Consider the following 18,276-nt stretch of genomic DNA (forward strand, 5'->3'; position numbering starts at 1 on the left):
AATACGTGTAATATTTTTGCCACACACAACTTAAATGCGGACTAATTAGAATCACTACTTTTATCCCTATGGTCACGTCTATTGCGGTTCAGTTCTCAGCGTTTTGTTTAGTCTGCTGTGCTTTTGCCGTTAAAGTACAAAAATTAAATATATGGAACATTTCTAATGGCTATGCGTATTCTGTTGTTTTCAAGTCAACGGGCCCTTAAAATTCAATATCAGACTATTCAGATCTTTGATTTTACTGACCCCGTAGTCGCTGGCATACGGGACAGGATCCGCGTACGAAGTCGCGGGCAGAAGCTAGTGTAAAAATAAATAAGTCATTTTTTACTTAGTTTGGTCACGTAATGAAATTAATCCCAGGAAGTCTCAGGCCATGATTATTGGCAGCAGATACATGCGCAGCAGGCTAGATGTTGCGTCACTACCACCGCTAAGTTTGAATGGGGTTCAGATCGACTACACTAATACAGCGAAAAACCTGGGTGTTATTCTAGATTCTAACTTATCGTGGTCAGCTCAGGTCAATGAAGTTAGTCGCAAAGTTCACTACACTTTTCATACGCTGAAATGTCTTCAACACTTTTTGCCCTTGAAAACCAAAATATCACTTGCTCAGACTCTCATCCAACCCATTATAGATTACGCCGACGCCTGTTATCTGGATGCCACAGAGGAGCTTTTAAATAAACTTGAGCGCTTGCAAAATCTTTGTATTCGTTTTGTCTTCAATCTTAAAAAGTATGATCATGTTTCACAATTTCGCAAGGACCTCAAGTGGCTCCCTATTCGTCTTCGCAGGAACACTCGCATTTTGTGTCTTCTATTTAATATCCTCTTCAATCCTAAATCTCCTTCGTACCTGCGGGAACGTTTCTCCTTTCTCCGCTCACCTGATGCGTCCTGCAGGACTCATCTCAAATCCTTACTTAAAGTCCCTTCCCACTCCACTGATTTCTACTCCTACTCCTTCACCGTGCACGCTGTACGGCTGTGGAATAAGTTGCCGCCTGAGCTGAGGAGCTGCCAGCTGCTGTTGCATTATTTAAACGTAAGTTGAAGGAACACTATCTTTCCTTGTCGTCATAGATGCTTATAGTATTTAGTGTATTTATATATTTGTATACATATATTATATATTGATATATATTTTATATATACATATTTAGGTTAAGTTCGTGATTATTTTATTTTAGTTATAGCTTCTTTTCTTTCTACGCACTCTATCTGCAACTCTTTCTATTCTAACTCTCTCATAACGGGCCAGCTGGAAGAGATTTCTAATGAAATAAGCTGTGCCTTTGTACTATCTGTTCTATTTTTCTTCTTCTCTGTATTCTGTGTGTGTACATAAACTGTTAAATAAATAAATAATGCTGCCTCTGAAAACTACAACTCTATTAATCGATCGTATGAAAACTGAAATATTAAACTGCCTGTCAACAGTTAAAAAAATGTTGACAATCCCCAATTTTTGTGCATAACCGACAAGCTGTCAAACTGACAGCTAACCTCAACGGATGCCTGCAATCTTTCATTTTTATCCCGAAAATAAGCTGTTTGTCCCCAAATCCGGCTTTACGCAACATTTGTTACTAAAATAGAATCCTATTTAAGGCTTATTGTCGTTTCATAAAAGATTTTTTTACGTCATCTGTCATTGTATACTTTCCCGCCATTTCCGTTATGACATTCTTAACTTTTTTTATTGGACGTGTGTCGGTCATGATCATGGTTATTAAGTTTTTGAGAAACGGAAGTTATTTTAATGGTCATCTGTTTAAATATGAGGTAGGTAGGTATTATGTTAGTTAGATTAGATGTGGTAGGTACTGAGTTTCAGTGTTTTCTCGGTAAAAGAATTTAATAAACTTTGTAAGATAATTTACTTTGTCAACAAATATGGGATGTGGAGGAATGAGGATCATGTTGTGAGGAAGGTGATGAGCATGAATATGGATGGATATAGTATTAGAGAACGACCTGAGAAACGATGTATAGATGGTGCGAAAGTCGACATGATAGAAAAAATGTAACTTGTGTGTGAGATGACGGCAGATAGAAGAGTATGGAAGAAGAAAACGTGCTGCGCCGACCACTAATAAAATTGGGATAAGGGCAGGAGGATGACGATGAAACATGGGTGTAGAAATAATAGTCATTTGTTCTCCGTGACGTATGGTTTCAAAAATGAATGCAACAGCACAACAGGTGTTAAGTTTTCCCGTCTATTATACAGACGTAAGGAACTATAAGATTATCTTTTGTTGACCAATAATCGAAAGATATGTAAATCTACTTCCTTCCAACCATCTCACCACTTAGACGTGAACCTACCTCAAACCGGAAAAAATAATTAAAATTAAAACCTAAATCGCCCGCGGCCACAGACTACAAATCATTCACAAGTCACACGTGAGCTAAGAGCATGTAACCTACTGGATACGACATTTCCAATACTTCTGGGCCAAAACTATGAGTTAGAGATGTAAAAAACCGGCCAAGTGCGAGTCGGACTCGCGCACGAAGGGTTCCGTACCGATTTATAGCACGGACAAAAAAATCACGTTTGTTGTATGAGAGCCCCCAAAATATTTATTTTATTCTAGTTTTCAGTATTTGTTGTTATAGCGGAAACAGTAATACATCATCTGTGAAAATCTCAGCTCTCCAACTATCACGGTTCATGAGATACAGCCTGGTGACAGAGGGACGGACGGACGGAAGGACAGAGGAGCAAAAACAATAGGGTCCCGTTTTACCGGACGGTACGGTACCCTAAAAATAGAGTACGCCAATCCATCCTTACCCAATGTTTTAAGGTGCAACAGAGTTTGACAGAGATCAATAATAAAATAAAAAACAACATGCACTTTTATATAGTGCGTGAGTGTGTGCCTATCCATATGATTGAAAAGGCGCGAGTAACAGATTTTTTACATTGCCTCGCTCTCGCCCTGTCAATTAGCAGACATTTTTTATCTTCTCTCCATGGATATGTATGCTTCCGGCGTCTCCAGTTGCTTAAATGCTCTAACCACAACACACACGTGAGGTCCGAAAAACGTAAAACTGAATCGACAACAAAAAAAAAAACCGGTAAAATTGTTTCCTTCGCGTCCGGTCCTCTCCGGACGTCCGGTTTGGACAATAACCGTATTATTTCGTCAAATAGTTACTACTATTGGTAGCCATTGTTAAGACACGTTTGAATTCAGTTAAATTCGGTGTTTATTTAGGATTTTAGAGGTCGAAACAGGTAGAGGTGCTATTTAAAAGTTTTTTTGGGAATAGTAATAAACTATCAGTAAATTAGGCAGGATCACGTTTTGCTTGGTTGAATAGTTGGCGGTGTTCTTTGTTGTATTTTATAGAAGGTGGCACGTAGTTATGGCAGACTTTTTGGCGTCTGTTAGTCTCTAGCATATAACTTATTTTTGCTATGTAATGATGAAATCACAATCCTCCTCTGTATGAGAGAATAAGGCCCAAGTTCACTGACAACATAAACGTCCGTTTTTCTTAAAACACCTGTTTATTTCGAAAGTTGATCGTGAAATTCATAGTAAACAGGCCTTTTATGTTCTCGGTGAGCTTGGCCATAGATTCTCCATTGCCTGGGCCAGGAATTAAAATCACGACCTAATATAAACTTATCAGACTTTTATAGACTAAAAGTTGCAGTCTATTATTAACCAACGTCAAATCAAAGGAGGTTATCATATGCAATCTATTAAAGATATCTTTGTTTGATAGATAATATCTGTCTAGACATTGTGTAATGACTGATTAAACAGTCATTGGCTGATTTACTTCCTGATACGACTTTCTCAGCTGTCTACTTCTCGCACCCGGATCAAAGTAGACTACCTAGGTACCTCATCATCTCCCGAGCCTTTTCCCAACTATGTCGGGGTCAGCTGCCAGTCTAACCAGATGAAGCCGAGTACCAGTGTGCCACAAGGAGCGACTGCCTATCTGACCTCCTCAACCCAGTTACTCGGGTACCCCAATATACCTCGGTAAGACTAGTGTCAGACTAACTGGCTTCTGACTACCCGTAATGACTGCCAAAGATGTTCAAATGACAGCCGGGACCTACAGTAAATACAGAAACACCGGCTTTATAATATTGGTGTAATATCTTTCTAAAAAACATCGTAAAATATAAAAAAAATCCCGTCAAAACTAAAAACTAACAGACTAACAGCCGCCATTGTGAAATAAAAACCATTTAATATAATAATATGAGCGTCCGTCCGGAAACCAACGACGGATGTCCACTGTAAACAATGCTGGGCCTATATTTGTTAAGACTTTTGTTATATAATAAGCGCTGTAAAGGGAGTTTTTATAGCTTCCTTGGGGATGAGCTTCCTTCCGCGTTTTTGTTAGAATTATTTATGTTTCGTTTAGAGTTTAGAGAAATGGGTTCGTGACGAATTGTGTCTTTAGTGGCTGGACGTGTGTTCTAGGGGTTTCCTGTAACTTAAGGAATTCCCTTGCCTACTAATATTATAAATGCAAAAAAACCAAACTCTGTTTCTCACACTTTCTTAGCGACCCGACACTACTGAAACAATTCAATGATTTGATAGTTGGTACACAATTAGTCCATAGGTACTCTATTTGAGTAGGAAAAATGGGGCAAAAAATCAAAGTAAATACGTATAAAATAACAATTATTTAATCTATTTTAAGCAAGTATTTAAGAATAATTATTTTCAGCAGTTATTTATTTTTTGAATATGTGTATGTGTATGCAATTAATTCGATCGCAATGTACCTATATATTTTTTTAGCTCATTTAGATCCAAACATAAACTTTCACATACCAACTTAGGTATAATATTAGTAGGATTACTTTACCATTTCACCTACAAAAACTAAACAAAAGTACCGTTTTTACCCAAACATGTTGTGTTTGTCATTCAATACTTCTTACTCAAAATAACCCGCGCGGGTGCAAGGTGCGCATTTTTTACAATTTTACCGACAGGTGCTAGAAACGCCATATACGCCATATTGAGACACGAGTTGCACAGTTACCGGCACGGATGTCGGGCCCTGACCTTCACCTGCGCACAAGCGATTTACTGCCTTATTGCCTTATGCGTACGGGTGCGCAAAGCGATCCCCACTCTTCCGCCGAGAGCCCGACATCCGTGCCGGTAACTGTACCTGTAAGAAAAGACATATCGAAATTAAGAAGCGGGTTTCAAAGATCTTTTATCTTTGAAGGCACATTTTAATTCTTTTGCTTTTTTAAGGTTTACCGGAAGTCACCAAAACAGGACTCAACTGTATCTCATGAACCTTGATAGTAAGACAGTTGAAATTGATAGATAGATATTAGGAACTTACACCAATTTTTTATTTTTGATCTTAATTTAGGTAGTTAATGTAGGTGACATAATGGGCGGTCTTATCGCTAAGAGCGATCTCTTCCAGACAACCTTAGGATGGATTGAGACGAGAAAGAAAAGATTATACGGTAGATCTTGATCTATTTATTGATGTCGCTATAACAACAAGTAGGTACTGAAAACTGGAATATTATTAAATAGGCACATTATTTTTAATCAAAGAATGAAATTAATATCGAAAGAGTAGTTTTTTTAGTAAGAGTAAAATAAGCAAAAATACAAATGTTATTCTGCCGCTTAGTACCTACCAAACTAAAGAAAATGCAATTGACGATAGCGTGCGCATTAAAAATTAATTAATTAATTAATTAGAAATTTTAAGGTTATAAGGGACACCTAAGCTTTGGTGAAAATGAAATTCTTAAGGTGTCTACACACCAAAGCCGCAGATGCCGGCGGCACAGCCCGGCGGCCCAACCCGCCGGCCGTATTTTGTACAATCATGCGGCATGATTGAACAAAATACGGCCGGCGGCTTGGGCCGCCGGGCTGTGCCGCCGGCATCAGCGGCTTTGGTGTGTAGACACCATTAATAAGTGTTCCTTAAATGCTCCCTAAATTTAGGTATTAGTTGGTGAAAACGGGCATAAGTGTATTATGCGTAAATGGTGAACATTTTACATGAATTTCAGAGAAAATTAGGAACAAACACATCAAATATGTAAGAAACTACATAAGTAATTGTAACCAATCTGCGACTAACATTAAAAAATAAAACAGAAATAAAAAAAAATCAACACGAGTCCTTTAAAAAAATCCCGTGACATTATAATCATCTGTAATGAAGGCTTTTTCAAAAAAACACATAATTAGCATGAATATCGTGAAAAAAGGTCGTCAAATTGAGCCCGCCATCCGGTGTACCACGAAACGTATTTGCGCGGGAAACCAAAATAGCGTCGGAAACGCAAGTCCCTAATTATGTTACCAAACTCCCTATTTCTGTATATTGCAAAAAAACTACGCCCAAAAATCAACCTTATTTTCTAACGCTAAGGTTTATTTTCAATTTGGAGTGTAAGCGACTTAAGCGGTTTTAAAAAGCGTCAATGATACGGAAACGATTAGTTTCAGAGGCACATGCTGACAGGCAGGATGCGAGGAATTCATTATCGATTTTTAAAAGCAAAACCTTTTCTCTCTTTCACTCTAATATTTACGAATACAAGTGAAAGCGAGAAAGAGTATTGTGTATAGGCGGTAAGGCGCATGCTTGCAAATATTGCTTTGAAAACCAAACGTTCTATGTGATAGCACTCTTTATTGAAAACCAGACTTTATTTCAATGAGATAAAGTCGAAAATTGTTTGATAATGCTTGTGCACTTACGGTGGTATAATTTTTTGTTTGTGCCAGACATCTGCATTCATTCATATAGGTTGAAAGAACGAACGGTTGAGTCTCATTCACCGCTCGTCGGCCGTTGAGTACGGTGGTGGTTCACACACGCAAGAAACGTAAACTTTACGTTTATTTATCGTTATTATTTTGTGTTGGAGTTGGTGGCGAACTGTATTGGAAAAAAGTGTGAATTTGTGATCAAAAAATTTTTTGTGAAAAAGGATTGTTCCCGCTGTTTCCTGTAGATATCTGTGGTAAGTTGAATAAATGATTATCTTTCATGGATTCAGTATATTTATACTTTATACTTATAATATTAAATCATTTTTAACATTTACTTAAATCATGAATGAAAAAAAAATACAGTAAGGTGAAATGGGGAAAATTAAAAAATAAAAATTCTTGCAACAACTAAAAGTGCCTGAAAAATTAGTTAACTTCTCCGATTTCAAATTTACTTTCCGGGATTTTAGTCCACTGGACTGAATTTTTATTTCTTGTTTTTTGTTCCAACTTTGGCAAATGTCGCATATAAAACCGGTGTTAGATAGTAATAAATAAAAATAAAGCAAAATAACGAATATTATAACTGCCTTACAAAAATAAATATTAACATAATCTTACTTAACAAGAACTACTTTCATATTTAATTTAACAGATTTCTAATTCAAAATCTTACAAATAAGATCTATTTATGATTAAGTAGAGCGTGACATTTTGTCAATATCATTTGTAAAGGTACGTTTTGGAATCGAGCTATCTATCAACTGCAACTGCTGACCGTACGTGCAGCGACTGCATGAAATCGATCAATACCTAAGGCCGACTCGACGTGCTGTTACGATACACAAAACATTCATACGAATTGAGCAAATCACGCCTTTACAAACATTTATGAACGTCAAAAATACATGTAGATAAATTAGATTCTAGTAGTCCTTTCCAAAAGTGGCTTCCTATGGAGAAGAACGGGCAAGAAACTCCATGGTTACAAACCACTAGTGCAGCTGCGGCACGTGCTATTAGCAGCTGCAGTCAGCAAGCTTTCAAAATATACCTTTATGTAACTTCATTTGAAATCGCAATCTATGTGTCAATATAAAGTGACAGATGACTGACTTTAAATTGAAAAACTATTCAATTTAAATTGTAATGTAAGAAGATTCGCAATTTGAAATTAAAATTGCTTAATTATTGCTTATTGAGGTCAAATTGTTGGCGAAATCATTTATTGCAATGTATTTCGGAGTTCGATTCTTGTTTGAAATTAATATTACCAAGCAAGCTGTTTTTTCAAATGGGATCAGTAGTTCTTAGGATTAGCGCGATCAGGAAAACAAAACGCATAAACGCTGAAATGATGAGCATTGCTACGGATTAGTTAAAATATTAGGTACCTAATATTTAACCAGTTACGATAAAGGATTAGATTATAAAATACTCGCTTTCATCTGCGGTTTCACCTGCGTCCTGGGAACTACTTCCCTTTTCCGTATGGAGAAAAACATATCCCCATGTTCTTATGTCTTCACCAATTTTCAGCCAAATCGGTTCAACTATTCCAGAGTTTTAAACTAACACGACTTTATAGATTTACATAGTAACCCAACAATAATAGAAGAGCATTATTTTAAACTCTAGAACGTTCCTTTTGAAGACATTAGACAATGACTTTTAAACAAGGAACATTCTAATTAGACAGACTCATTACAAAAAAATACAAGCAACATACACACACAAGCCTTCGCCTCATTAAATACTAAAAAAAACACAATTCCCGCCATTGTCTCTGACACATATTCACACAGGAAGTCGGAAAGCGCGGGAAAGCGTAATAACGGCGGGAAGGCGCTCAACAATGGCGCCATTACTTCAAATTACTCCGCCATTTTGGCAAGATGGCCGATTAGAAAGTAAAGAATTATAGTGTTTTATAAGTCTTGCGGATGTGATGCATAAACTGTAGGTCTCAGATGTCATGGGGCTGCGGGATTGTTCGAAAGAGTTACCGCGGCCCTGGGTACATAAAAGGTCTACGAAGGAACATGGTAGGTTTTAGTCAGTAAGAGTCTGACACTCCCTTACGCTGCTAATCCACAGCGGGAGGAGTCATTTGATGATTTCCCATCACAAAAAAGGTCTCAACTGTCAGAACATCTTTAGCAGTCGTTAAAGTTAGTCAGAAGCTAGTAAGTATGACAACCAGTCTTACCAAAGGGTATTGAGTTGCCCGGGTAACTGGGTTGAGGAGGTCAGACAGGCAGTCTTGTAGCACACTGGTACTCAGCTGCATTCGGTTCGACTGGAAGCCGACCCCAACATAGTTAGGAAAAGGCTAGACAGATGGCAGATTAGAAAGTGTAGAATTATAGTATTTTATATACTTTGTTACGGATGGGACGGACTAGCGTTTCCTGTTTTTGTTGATAACGCATAATGAGGATGATACGTGCATCCGTCTTTTATGTAATCCGATACACTTATGTATTATTGATACGATACAGATACCAAATAGATAGATAGGTACCTTCTGTCAAATCGTATGTCTTGAAGATAACATGCATTTTGTATACTGCTGTAATAAATTCGTGCGACTTCCACCAACAAGGTGGACAGACGACCTTATAAAGGTCGCCGTCGACGCTGGATGCAGGTCGCCTCCAACAGGTATCTGTGGAGATCTAAGGGGGAGGCCTATGTTCAGCAGTAGACGTCCTATGCCTGAGATGATGATGTAACTCAAAAACGAATAAACTGATTTGGCAAAAAATTGGTGAAGAGATAAGGATATGAGGATATTTTTTATCTCCATCCAGGAAACGGGAATTATGTAGTTCCCTCGGGAAGTGGGTGAAACCGGACGGAAATAGTATAGTGTATATTTTGTGGGTATTTAGACTCGAAATCAACGGATTTGCTTTTATGCAAATCCTTCCTTAAACAAAGTCACATAAACATCAAAACTACTGCTCAGCATTTCCCGAGAAAAACACGATACATAAAAAAAGCGATTTTTAAATTAGCTTTTAATAGCAAGTTGTCAATATACATTACTGGCTCATTAACTTTATGAGGGAAATAGGTAATTAAGTCAACATTACAGTTAAGGTAGAATTCCGTGGATAGCGGCTACGACAGCCGCGCGCGGCTTACGACAGTCGTCGGCCGCGCGCGACAATAGTTAACCTATGAAGATGTATGGCACCGTTGCCGAGGTCCGCGACAGTCGCGCGCGGCCGACGAAATTCGAAAGCCGCGCGCGGCCGTATGCATCTCAACATGGTCTAGCGCTTAGTAAAATCTATATAATTTTAGTAAAACCAGAATTGAATTGTTTTTATTTAGTCGGCAAAACTTCCTTTTGTTTTCATTACAATACAAATGCTTTTGAATCAGTATTGGGTAGTATCCTTCATCATTTCTACTTTTTAAAAATAGGGTCGATTGGTAATCTATTTTCATAATACAGCCACAGCAATACGTCATCCTCTTCTTCTTCAAGGATATCAATTAGCACTTCGACTAGAGGGAACGGACGAACAAAATCTACTAATTTCAACACAATGCCGCGCGCGGCTTACGAATTTCGTCGGCCGCGCGCGACTGTCGCGAGCCTCGGCAGCGGCGCCATACATTTTCATAGGTTGACTATTGTCGCGCGCGGCCGACGACTGTCGTAAGCCGCGCGCGGCTGCGTAAGCCGCGACCCACGGAATTCTACCTTTACAGTACCCCTCACACTGGCAACTAAACAGTCGGCCGACAGTTCACAATTTTTTATTAAATGTCAATGTCAAAAACGTTTATTGAAACTAGGCTAGTTTTTAGCACTTTTTCACGTCAAAAATTACAAAAGGATACCCCCAAAACGCCTCCCTTTCACCACTTCCTAGTGTTATGGCTTGGAAGAACAAACTTCCCAGCAACACAGCTGTAATATTACAGTTATATTATAATTAAGTTACAACTATACAATATAAAATAATAAATGTATTTCAAAAACCGAAAACACAAAAGAAAAACTTTGAAATAAGGAAATCTTGATTCCAGTTTTCAGTCGGTCTGATACCGGCTAAATACCTGATCTTTGTAATGTGCGTACTACCATTCATCTTCATACTGATTTATGAGCCCAAACAAACTATCGGCCGACTAAACGTTTGCAGTGTGTATTCCTCCCCAGAAGCGAATTGTAATGACGTGTGTTAGAATGTGCTGCGTTTGCGCACGCGAGTGTTTAGGTTGTGAATAAGAAAGTTTTGCGTAGAAATGGGTTGTTGTTGGTTGTGGGTTCTTTGTAACCCAATAGAACTAGCGTTCAGTTGCTGATAATATGATTTTCATGCTGCCTAATTATAAAGTTACCTTATAGGTTTAATCTTCTATCTTCTATCTATATAAATAAAAATGAATTGTTGTTCGTTAGTCTGATTAAAACTCGAGAACGGCTGGGCCGATTGAGCTGATTTTGGTTTTAAAATGTTTGTAGAGGTCCAGGGAAGGTTGGAACGATACGAAGTTCGCGGGATCAGCTAGTTTCTAATCTATACTAATATTATAAAGCTTAAGAGTTTGTTTGTTTGTTTGAACGCGCTAATCTCAGGAACTACTGGTCTGATTTCAAAATTTCTTTCAGTGTTAGATAGCCCATTTATCGAGGAAGGCTATAGGCTACTTTTTATCCCCGTACGGGAAGTAGTTCCCACGGGATGCGGGTGAAATAAAAAATAAATGGCATATTGATTTGAAGAAAATTGATAAAGATGTAATGAATAAGAAGGGATGGATTTTAGTATGACGTGGCAGAGAGGAATAAAAAACCACGAATAACTTGGAAACAGGGCTTGAAGAAGTAGCTGCCATCAGTATAAATCTCGAGATAATTACTACAAGTATTTACCAGACTAGCAATTCTAGTTTTCATGCCTAAAACCTAAAAACTAATTATCATAACCTTCCCGGAAGTACCACCCACAGTTACAAGGCATATACTACATTACCACGTGCTACAAACTGACACTCGATACGTTTGACAGCTGTCAACTGCAGCTGATTACAATACCGGGGCGTTAGGAATGTTGCGCCGGAGTCTGCGTAAGAAGTGTGCGTATATCCGGGTGCGGGAGAATGAAACCGTGGAATATATAAAGCTGGTATATTAGAATAAAATGCAGAAAGAAAGACAAATTTATTTGCATAGAACTTATGTGGTAGGTACCAGTTTTTACAGAGGTTAAAAGTTCTAGCTATATTCTGCATATAGTTCTAGCTATATAGGCATGCAAATAGTGTAAATTATTCCGCTGTTATTTTATTATAAATTAAATAATTTTGTTGGCACGTTTTTAAACGGCACATCTTTGACAGTCGTTACAGGCATGTAGTTAGAATCCAGAAATACCGCCTACCATTCTTGCCAAGGGATAAGTATCGGGTTGCCCAGGAAATTGGTTTGAGTAGGTCATGTAGGTAGGCAATCGCTCCTTGTGGCATACTGGTACTCTGATGTATCCAGTTAGACTGGAAGCCGACCCCAACATAGTTGGGAAAAGGCTAGCCAAAAGATGATGATTCATCAGAGTATTTAATAAGAGTAGGACCTTACTTTATGCCTTTATGACTCAAAAGAAATAAATCTCCACAAGGATATGTTACACAGAAACATTTCCATAGCATCTACGAACAGAAGTCATTAAAACATGACTGTACCATTATGTTAGCAAAACAGAAAAATGATTGTTTTGTAAATAAGAACAAACAATTAGTAATTAGTGCTACGTAACCACAATAACATTAATGATTGGTTTGTAAGCCGATGGCGTTTCTCTGACTCATGAGAACGTCATTTGTGACGCATGACGTTTTAGCCGTGTTAATGGTCAGATAGGCAGTCGCTCCTTGTGGCACACTGGTACTCAGCTGCATCCGGTTAGACTTGAAGCCGACCCCAACATAGTTGGGGAAAGGCGCGGGAAGTGATGATGAAGGCAAAAATGTGAATGGGTCTCTGGTCTCTATCCATACTTCTAATAAATACTGATATACTGCGGATTACAATAATAACCATCCGTTGTTTTTTTGATTGGAGATAGAATTTTTAAATTAGTTTCATATTAATTAAGTCTTATTTCAATGGATAGATCGGTTATGGAAATCATGTTAATTGCCTTGGCGAAATATGTGAACCAGTCTCTACGTATGCTTCCAATAGACATTGATATTAAAGAGGAATCACTTTTTTGTTTGTTTGGTTGTTTGTCTGACTTCGCACAGTATCATACAAAACAAACAACAAAAACAAAACTAACGGCTTCCCTAAACATCTGTCTAACAACTAAACTATTACATAATTAACTAAGGGCTCAATAAATAATTGTTTTTTACAAAAAAGACGGTGGATTGAGCGGAAGCGCCCGCGCCGTCTTCCCGCCAAACGGACGGACGCTCCATAATCGAAATCGACGCTTCCGCCCGTTTCAAAAAAGGAACGCATTGTCGGTTTTTTTTTTTATTATCCGCTGGCAAAGATATTACGTTTAGTGCCTGGTTGCATCCTTATTTTGAATGGGCTCTTTATTTTACTAATGGGCCACGAATTATGTAATGTTTTGTGTTGATTTCTCTGAAATAGATGGACTGTTTTGGATGTTATTTGTCACGTGTTTGGAGTTGTGACAGGTTTATTAGTTTTACGTGATTATAGGAATAGTGTCCGGTTCACAATTAGGTGACACAGTTAACTAAGAAGAATATTGAGTTTTCCGTTTATTGACTAAGGCAGTGTGACGTATGAGTAATCAGAAAAAGAAAATTCACACTAATACGTAATTAAATAACTTTAGCATAAAACTATTTCTCTAGAAATTCCCGGGTCAATATAGTTATATCATTTACTTTGTTGAGGCACTGCATTAATTAATTACACAAACAATACAAGTTGCACTATTTAACCCTTCACGCCAAAATAACTGAACCCATTTTAATAAAAGGTTCACATATACAGATAGTCTAGTCTAGAGCCTGATACAGGAATATAGGCCAATTTTTACTCAGTTGCAGGAAGTGGTACTCCCAGACGACTCTCAAAGACGAGATCGTTATTTCATATATTCCTAAGTACCTCATACAATTTCCAGTAACAAGTCCATTCATCTTCATACTGATTTATGAGCCCAAACCAACTATCGGCCGACGAAAAGTTTGTAGTGTGCACACCAAACAAACTCATAATATAATTAGCCGACTGCACAAAAGCCAATCCTCCGGATACAGTCACAAAAATCGGGAAACACTAACAAAAGTCGAACAAAACGGAACAAAATCTATAGACTAAACAAAATGTATAGACCACGCATTCAAGATGGCGGATATGCCACCGGAAACGGATGCGGTACACTAATAGTTTGTAAATGGCGACATTTTTGTGTTATATCATTATGAAGGATGTGGGTATTGTCGGTGGTATTGAAATTACTGTAATCGGTTTGTTATGGGGGATTACCGTGGTCTGAAAATCGTTGGATTTTACTCTCGTCGTGGAGTCTGAAACATTTAGTTAAATAAGTTTTCAGGGTCGTATAAGATTTCAGAGTTTATGCCCTGAAAAGAGTGCCAAACAATTAAAATCATATTGGCATATTTTATCTTCTATTAGCGGTTTTATCTACCGTTTCCCGTAAGAACCACTCCGTGCACACGCGTATAAAAAGTACCCTTCCTTGAAAAATGGAATGGCCTATCTAAAATATTTTTTCAAATCTTCAGCTTTACAATATTAAGACCTAGTTTCATCATACATCTAAATCATAACTAGTCGTATACTTGGTGCCCATTGGTTACATCGGCAATTTGACAACTGAAAATAAATCGGTTAAAGTTAATACCTACTCACCTTAAATATCTAAGATCCTCTAAAACCCATACTTATCCATATCTTTGACTCAATTCCAGATTACCATACAACATGCCTACTCAAGCTCGCTGCGACAGAGTGCCCCCCCCTCACGCCAAGTGGGATGCCCTCGACCTTCGAGTGCTGCAGGAAGATGACTTGCCTCTCGGTAAGAACAATAACTTTATTTTGAAAACTAGTAAAATTGTTTGAAAAAAGTCGTGGTGGCTTAGTGGGTAAAAAACCAAACTATAGTATGAGGGGGTGGGTCCGATCCCAGGTCAGACAAGTACCAATGCAACTTTTCTATGTTTGTATGTGCTTTCTAATATATCTTGAACACCAATGACAGTGTTTCGGATGGCACGTTAAACTGTAGGTCCCGGCTGTCATTGAACATCCCTGGCAGCCGTTACGGGTGTTCAGAAGCCAGTAAATCTGACACCAGTTTAACCAAGGGGTATTGGGTTGCCCGGGTGATTGGGTTGAGAAGGTCAGATAGGCAGTCGCTCCTTGTGGCACACTGGTACTCAGCTGCATCCGGTTAGACTGGAAGCCGACCCCAACATAGTTGAGAAAAGGGCTAAACAGATGATGAGTTGGCGTCTGCAATTTTGTTTATATATCGAAGTGTGCCTATTAACTAGGCAATGTATTTACAACTTTTCTAACCTTTACTTCTCTTTCTCGCCCAGACCCACGCTCTTGGGGTCGTGCGGAGGTGGGAACGTGGGTGTCCCGGCGGGGAGGACTTCCCGAGCGATTCCCCATGAACGGGAAGGCGTTGTGTCTCATGTCCAAAGACATGTTCGCTTCTCGAGTACCACATAACGGACATGCCTTACATCAGGTTTGTATCATTTTAATACTAGCTGTTTTGCCGCGGTTTCACCCGCTTACAATATAAAAAATGGCCTATATGTCAATCTGATAAATCAGCTATATTACTGTCAAGGTTCGTCATAATCCATTTAGTAGTTTTTGAGTAAAAGAGGAGCAAACGTCCTTAATTAATTTTATTAGTAGGATAAAAAAAATCTCGTACCCAGATAAAATATAGCCTATATGTTAGTCGGGGATAGTGTACCTTTCAAACAGTGAAATATTTTTTCATATCGGTTCTATACAGGTTCTATAAGTACATTAAAAACTGCCCTGTTGCAAAGTCACACCGATTTTTAAGTATAATCATCGGCAAGGATATTGAGCCCTGACCTTCACCTGCGCAGAAGTGATTTATTGGTTTATTGCCTTATGTGTACAGTGCGCAAAGCGATCCCCACTCTTCAGCCCAGAGCTCATTATCCGTGCCGATAACTATACTTTTACAGATAATTTTAACCTTTTATTTCCATTTGTTTCAGGATTTCAGAAGAAGATTAGCCAAAGCATTAGCGTTACAGGAATTACTTGAAAAGATCTCTCATCACTGACTTAAAACTTACATGAAAAAAAGTTTAGAGGCTTTTTATATTAACCAAACGCTACTGTCTTCAAGTAACTGCTTTCATGACATCTCGGCTGATCATCGGCCAAGGCGGCTGAACATCAGCCGAACAGCCAGCTACGCAGGACATATTGATGATGTCTTAGCCGATTATCGGCCACGACGGCTGAGCATCAGCCAGATCAGCCAGCTGCGCAGGACATGTTATAGTGCAGGCACATTCGCTTGGACTGCGGTGCACTCACTATTCCTTCACTCTCATATCGCGATGGGACGGCAATCCGACACCACCGGAGAGAGATCACAAGCACGACCGACATTAACGTGCTCTCCGATGCACGGGTGAATCAATCACCAACTTCCAGACTCCGGGCTGCTTTGTGAAAGTTAAAATGTATCTCATAAAAGATTGATTTATAACCATGTTGTAAGATTTGAACGTAATTTTTGCTATTTCAAAAGATGTTACTAAATGAAGTGTGTCAAGGTGACTCGCGAAATATTTGGCAAAAATTTTTCGATTGGTTTTTTGTTGATTGTAAAATTCCATTAATTGTTTGCATCATTTTAACTTGTTGTACCACGAAATAAAATGTGAAATATTTTAACTAGAGAAATTCTAAGAGTAACTCTAACTTTTAGTCGGACGATAGTTTGTTTAGGCTCGTAAATCAGTATGAAGATGAATGGTAGTACGCACATTACAAAGATCAGGTATTTAGCCGGTATCAGACCGACTGAAAACTTTGCTTGGAAATTTCGTTCAAAAGAAAAAAAAACATTAACTAAGCAATATGTAGAAAGTAGCGTTTTTCTAACAATTTGTTAATAATGTAACATTTGCACTTATGTTCCTATGAGTTAGTTATTTTTAGTCAAATCTTGGATGATAAAAACACTTAGAACATACAAAAATGTGTATTACCTACATAGTACATTAGAAAGTCCATATTGATTTTTTTATCCGGGTGCGCGAAATAGTTCCCACTTGATGGAACTAATGATATAAGCAGAGTTCTAAGTGTTTTCATCATACCTTATGTTAAAAAAAATACGTTTACAATCGGTACTAATAAAATATTTGTAATTTTCGCACATGGGGCTTTCAAACTACCAAAACTCTCGTAAAATATAATTTTTGGCTAGTTACCCCCGTTATTGATAAAGTCTCCGATAGCCTATCAGAAACTTATCAGGCAGATAGCATTAACTATCAGATAACTAACTGACACTTTATCTCTAACTAGTGAAACCGGGGCACATTTTATTATAGTAAAATTAATAAAACTTACGAAAATTACAGTTATTTTATAAGTACTGTTTTGTTTTAGAATATAAAACATCAGTATTATTAAAACCAATTTGTTTTCTAATTAATAATTAATGAAAATGTTTGTATATTAGAATTGTACTTCTAGTCAAGTATGTAAATATAATTATTATGAATTTTATTCATATTTGTTTTATTTTATCTTAACTGAATTTGGCTTTTAAACAGCACTTTTTGAACTACAAAAATTTACAAAAGACAGCCCCCAAAACGCCCACCCTTCACCACTTCCTATGTGTTGTTGCTGGGAAGAAGAAGTGGCGCCACAAACTCCCCAGCAACACATGTCTGTCTGTAGGTTAAGCTGGGTACTCACTTAGCAGTGTAGCACGTAACGTATCAGATAGTTCAGATACGGTAGCTAGTGAGTACGTAGGCACGAGCCCGCTGCGAGCCGCTCGCGCGTGGTGCGCTGTAAGCTCGCAGTGACCAGCCGAGTGGCGGTTTCACTGCGAACACAAAGGCGGCTCGCAGTGTATTCGTGAGGACCGTGGATGAGCCGAACCCACTTGCAGGTTGATACCGTATCTGATACGTTACGTGCTACACTGCTAAGTGAGTACCCAGCTAGATGAACATCCTTGGCAGTCGTTACGGATAGTCCGAAAGTTTGACATGCAGTCTTACCTTCTTTAATCGAAGAGTCTTACCAAGGAAGATACGACTAAGCTAAGCCCACGTCTACGGTGGCTGGGAGTCGTCTCTCGACCACACAGAGGGAGACGATGGCATCCCAGTACCTCTCGCCCCGGACCTTGGCTTGAACCAGGGCCGGGCGTGAGAGGTCGCCGCTGCCGACTGCCTCGACGAGGTCACGGCGGTGCCCTTCCCGGGCAGG

At 38.5% G+C, this 18,276-nt stretch overlaps 1 protein-coding gene across 2 annotated transcripts; it reads left to right on the plus strand.

Annotated features, from left to right (window-relative positions):
• The first annotated feature begins 201 nt into the window (after positions 1–201).
• LOC124643685 (ets DNA-binding protein pokkuri) lies at positions 202–17,559 on the plus strand. Of its 2 annotated transcripts, none has more exons than XM_047182723.1 (4): positions 202–1,054; positions 14,721–14,830; positions 15,357–15,511; positions 16,026–17,559. In XM_047182723.1, exons 2-4 carry the CDS (start codon positions 14,734–14,736, stop codon positions 16,092–16,094), a joined length of 321 nt encoding a protein of 106 aa, XP_047038679.1. In that variant the 5' UTR covers positions 202–1,054; positions 14,721–14,733; the 3' UTR covers positions 16,095–17,559. The 2 variants fall into 2 exon arrangements, with proteins under 2 accessions (XP_047038679.1, XP_047038678.1); XM_047182722.1 differs by lacking the exon at positions 202–1,054 and adding an exon at positions 6,636–7,024.
• Positions 17,560–18,276: the final 717 nt, after the last annotated feature.

The sequence above is a fragment of the Helicoverpa zea genome, chromosome 28, assembly GCF_022581195.2.
Source record: "Helicoverpa zea isolate HzStark_Cry1AcR chromosome 28, ilHelZeax1.1, whole genome shotgun sequence".
Taxonomy (NCBI): Eukaryota; Metazoa; Arthropoda; class Insecta; order Lepidoptera; family Noctuidae; genus Helicoverpa; species Helicoverpa zea.

Excerpts from the sequence above, each read along its gene's own strand:
- LOC124643685 (XM_047182723.1), top strand. The coding sequence starts at position 14,734 with ATGCCTACTCAAGCTCGCTGCGACAGAGTGCCCCCCCCTCACGCCAAG. Across the intron at positions 14,831-15,356 it reads GGAAGATGACTTGCCTCTCG|ACCCACGCTCTTGGGGTCGT; the intron begins GTAAGAACAATA and ends TTTCTCGCCCAG. Across the intron at positions 15,512-16,025 it reads ACGGACATGCCTTACATCAG|GATTTCAGAAGAAGATTAGC; the intron begins GTTTGTATCATT and ends CATTTGTTTCAG.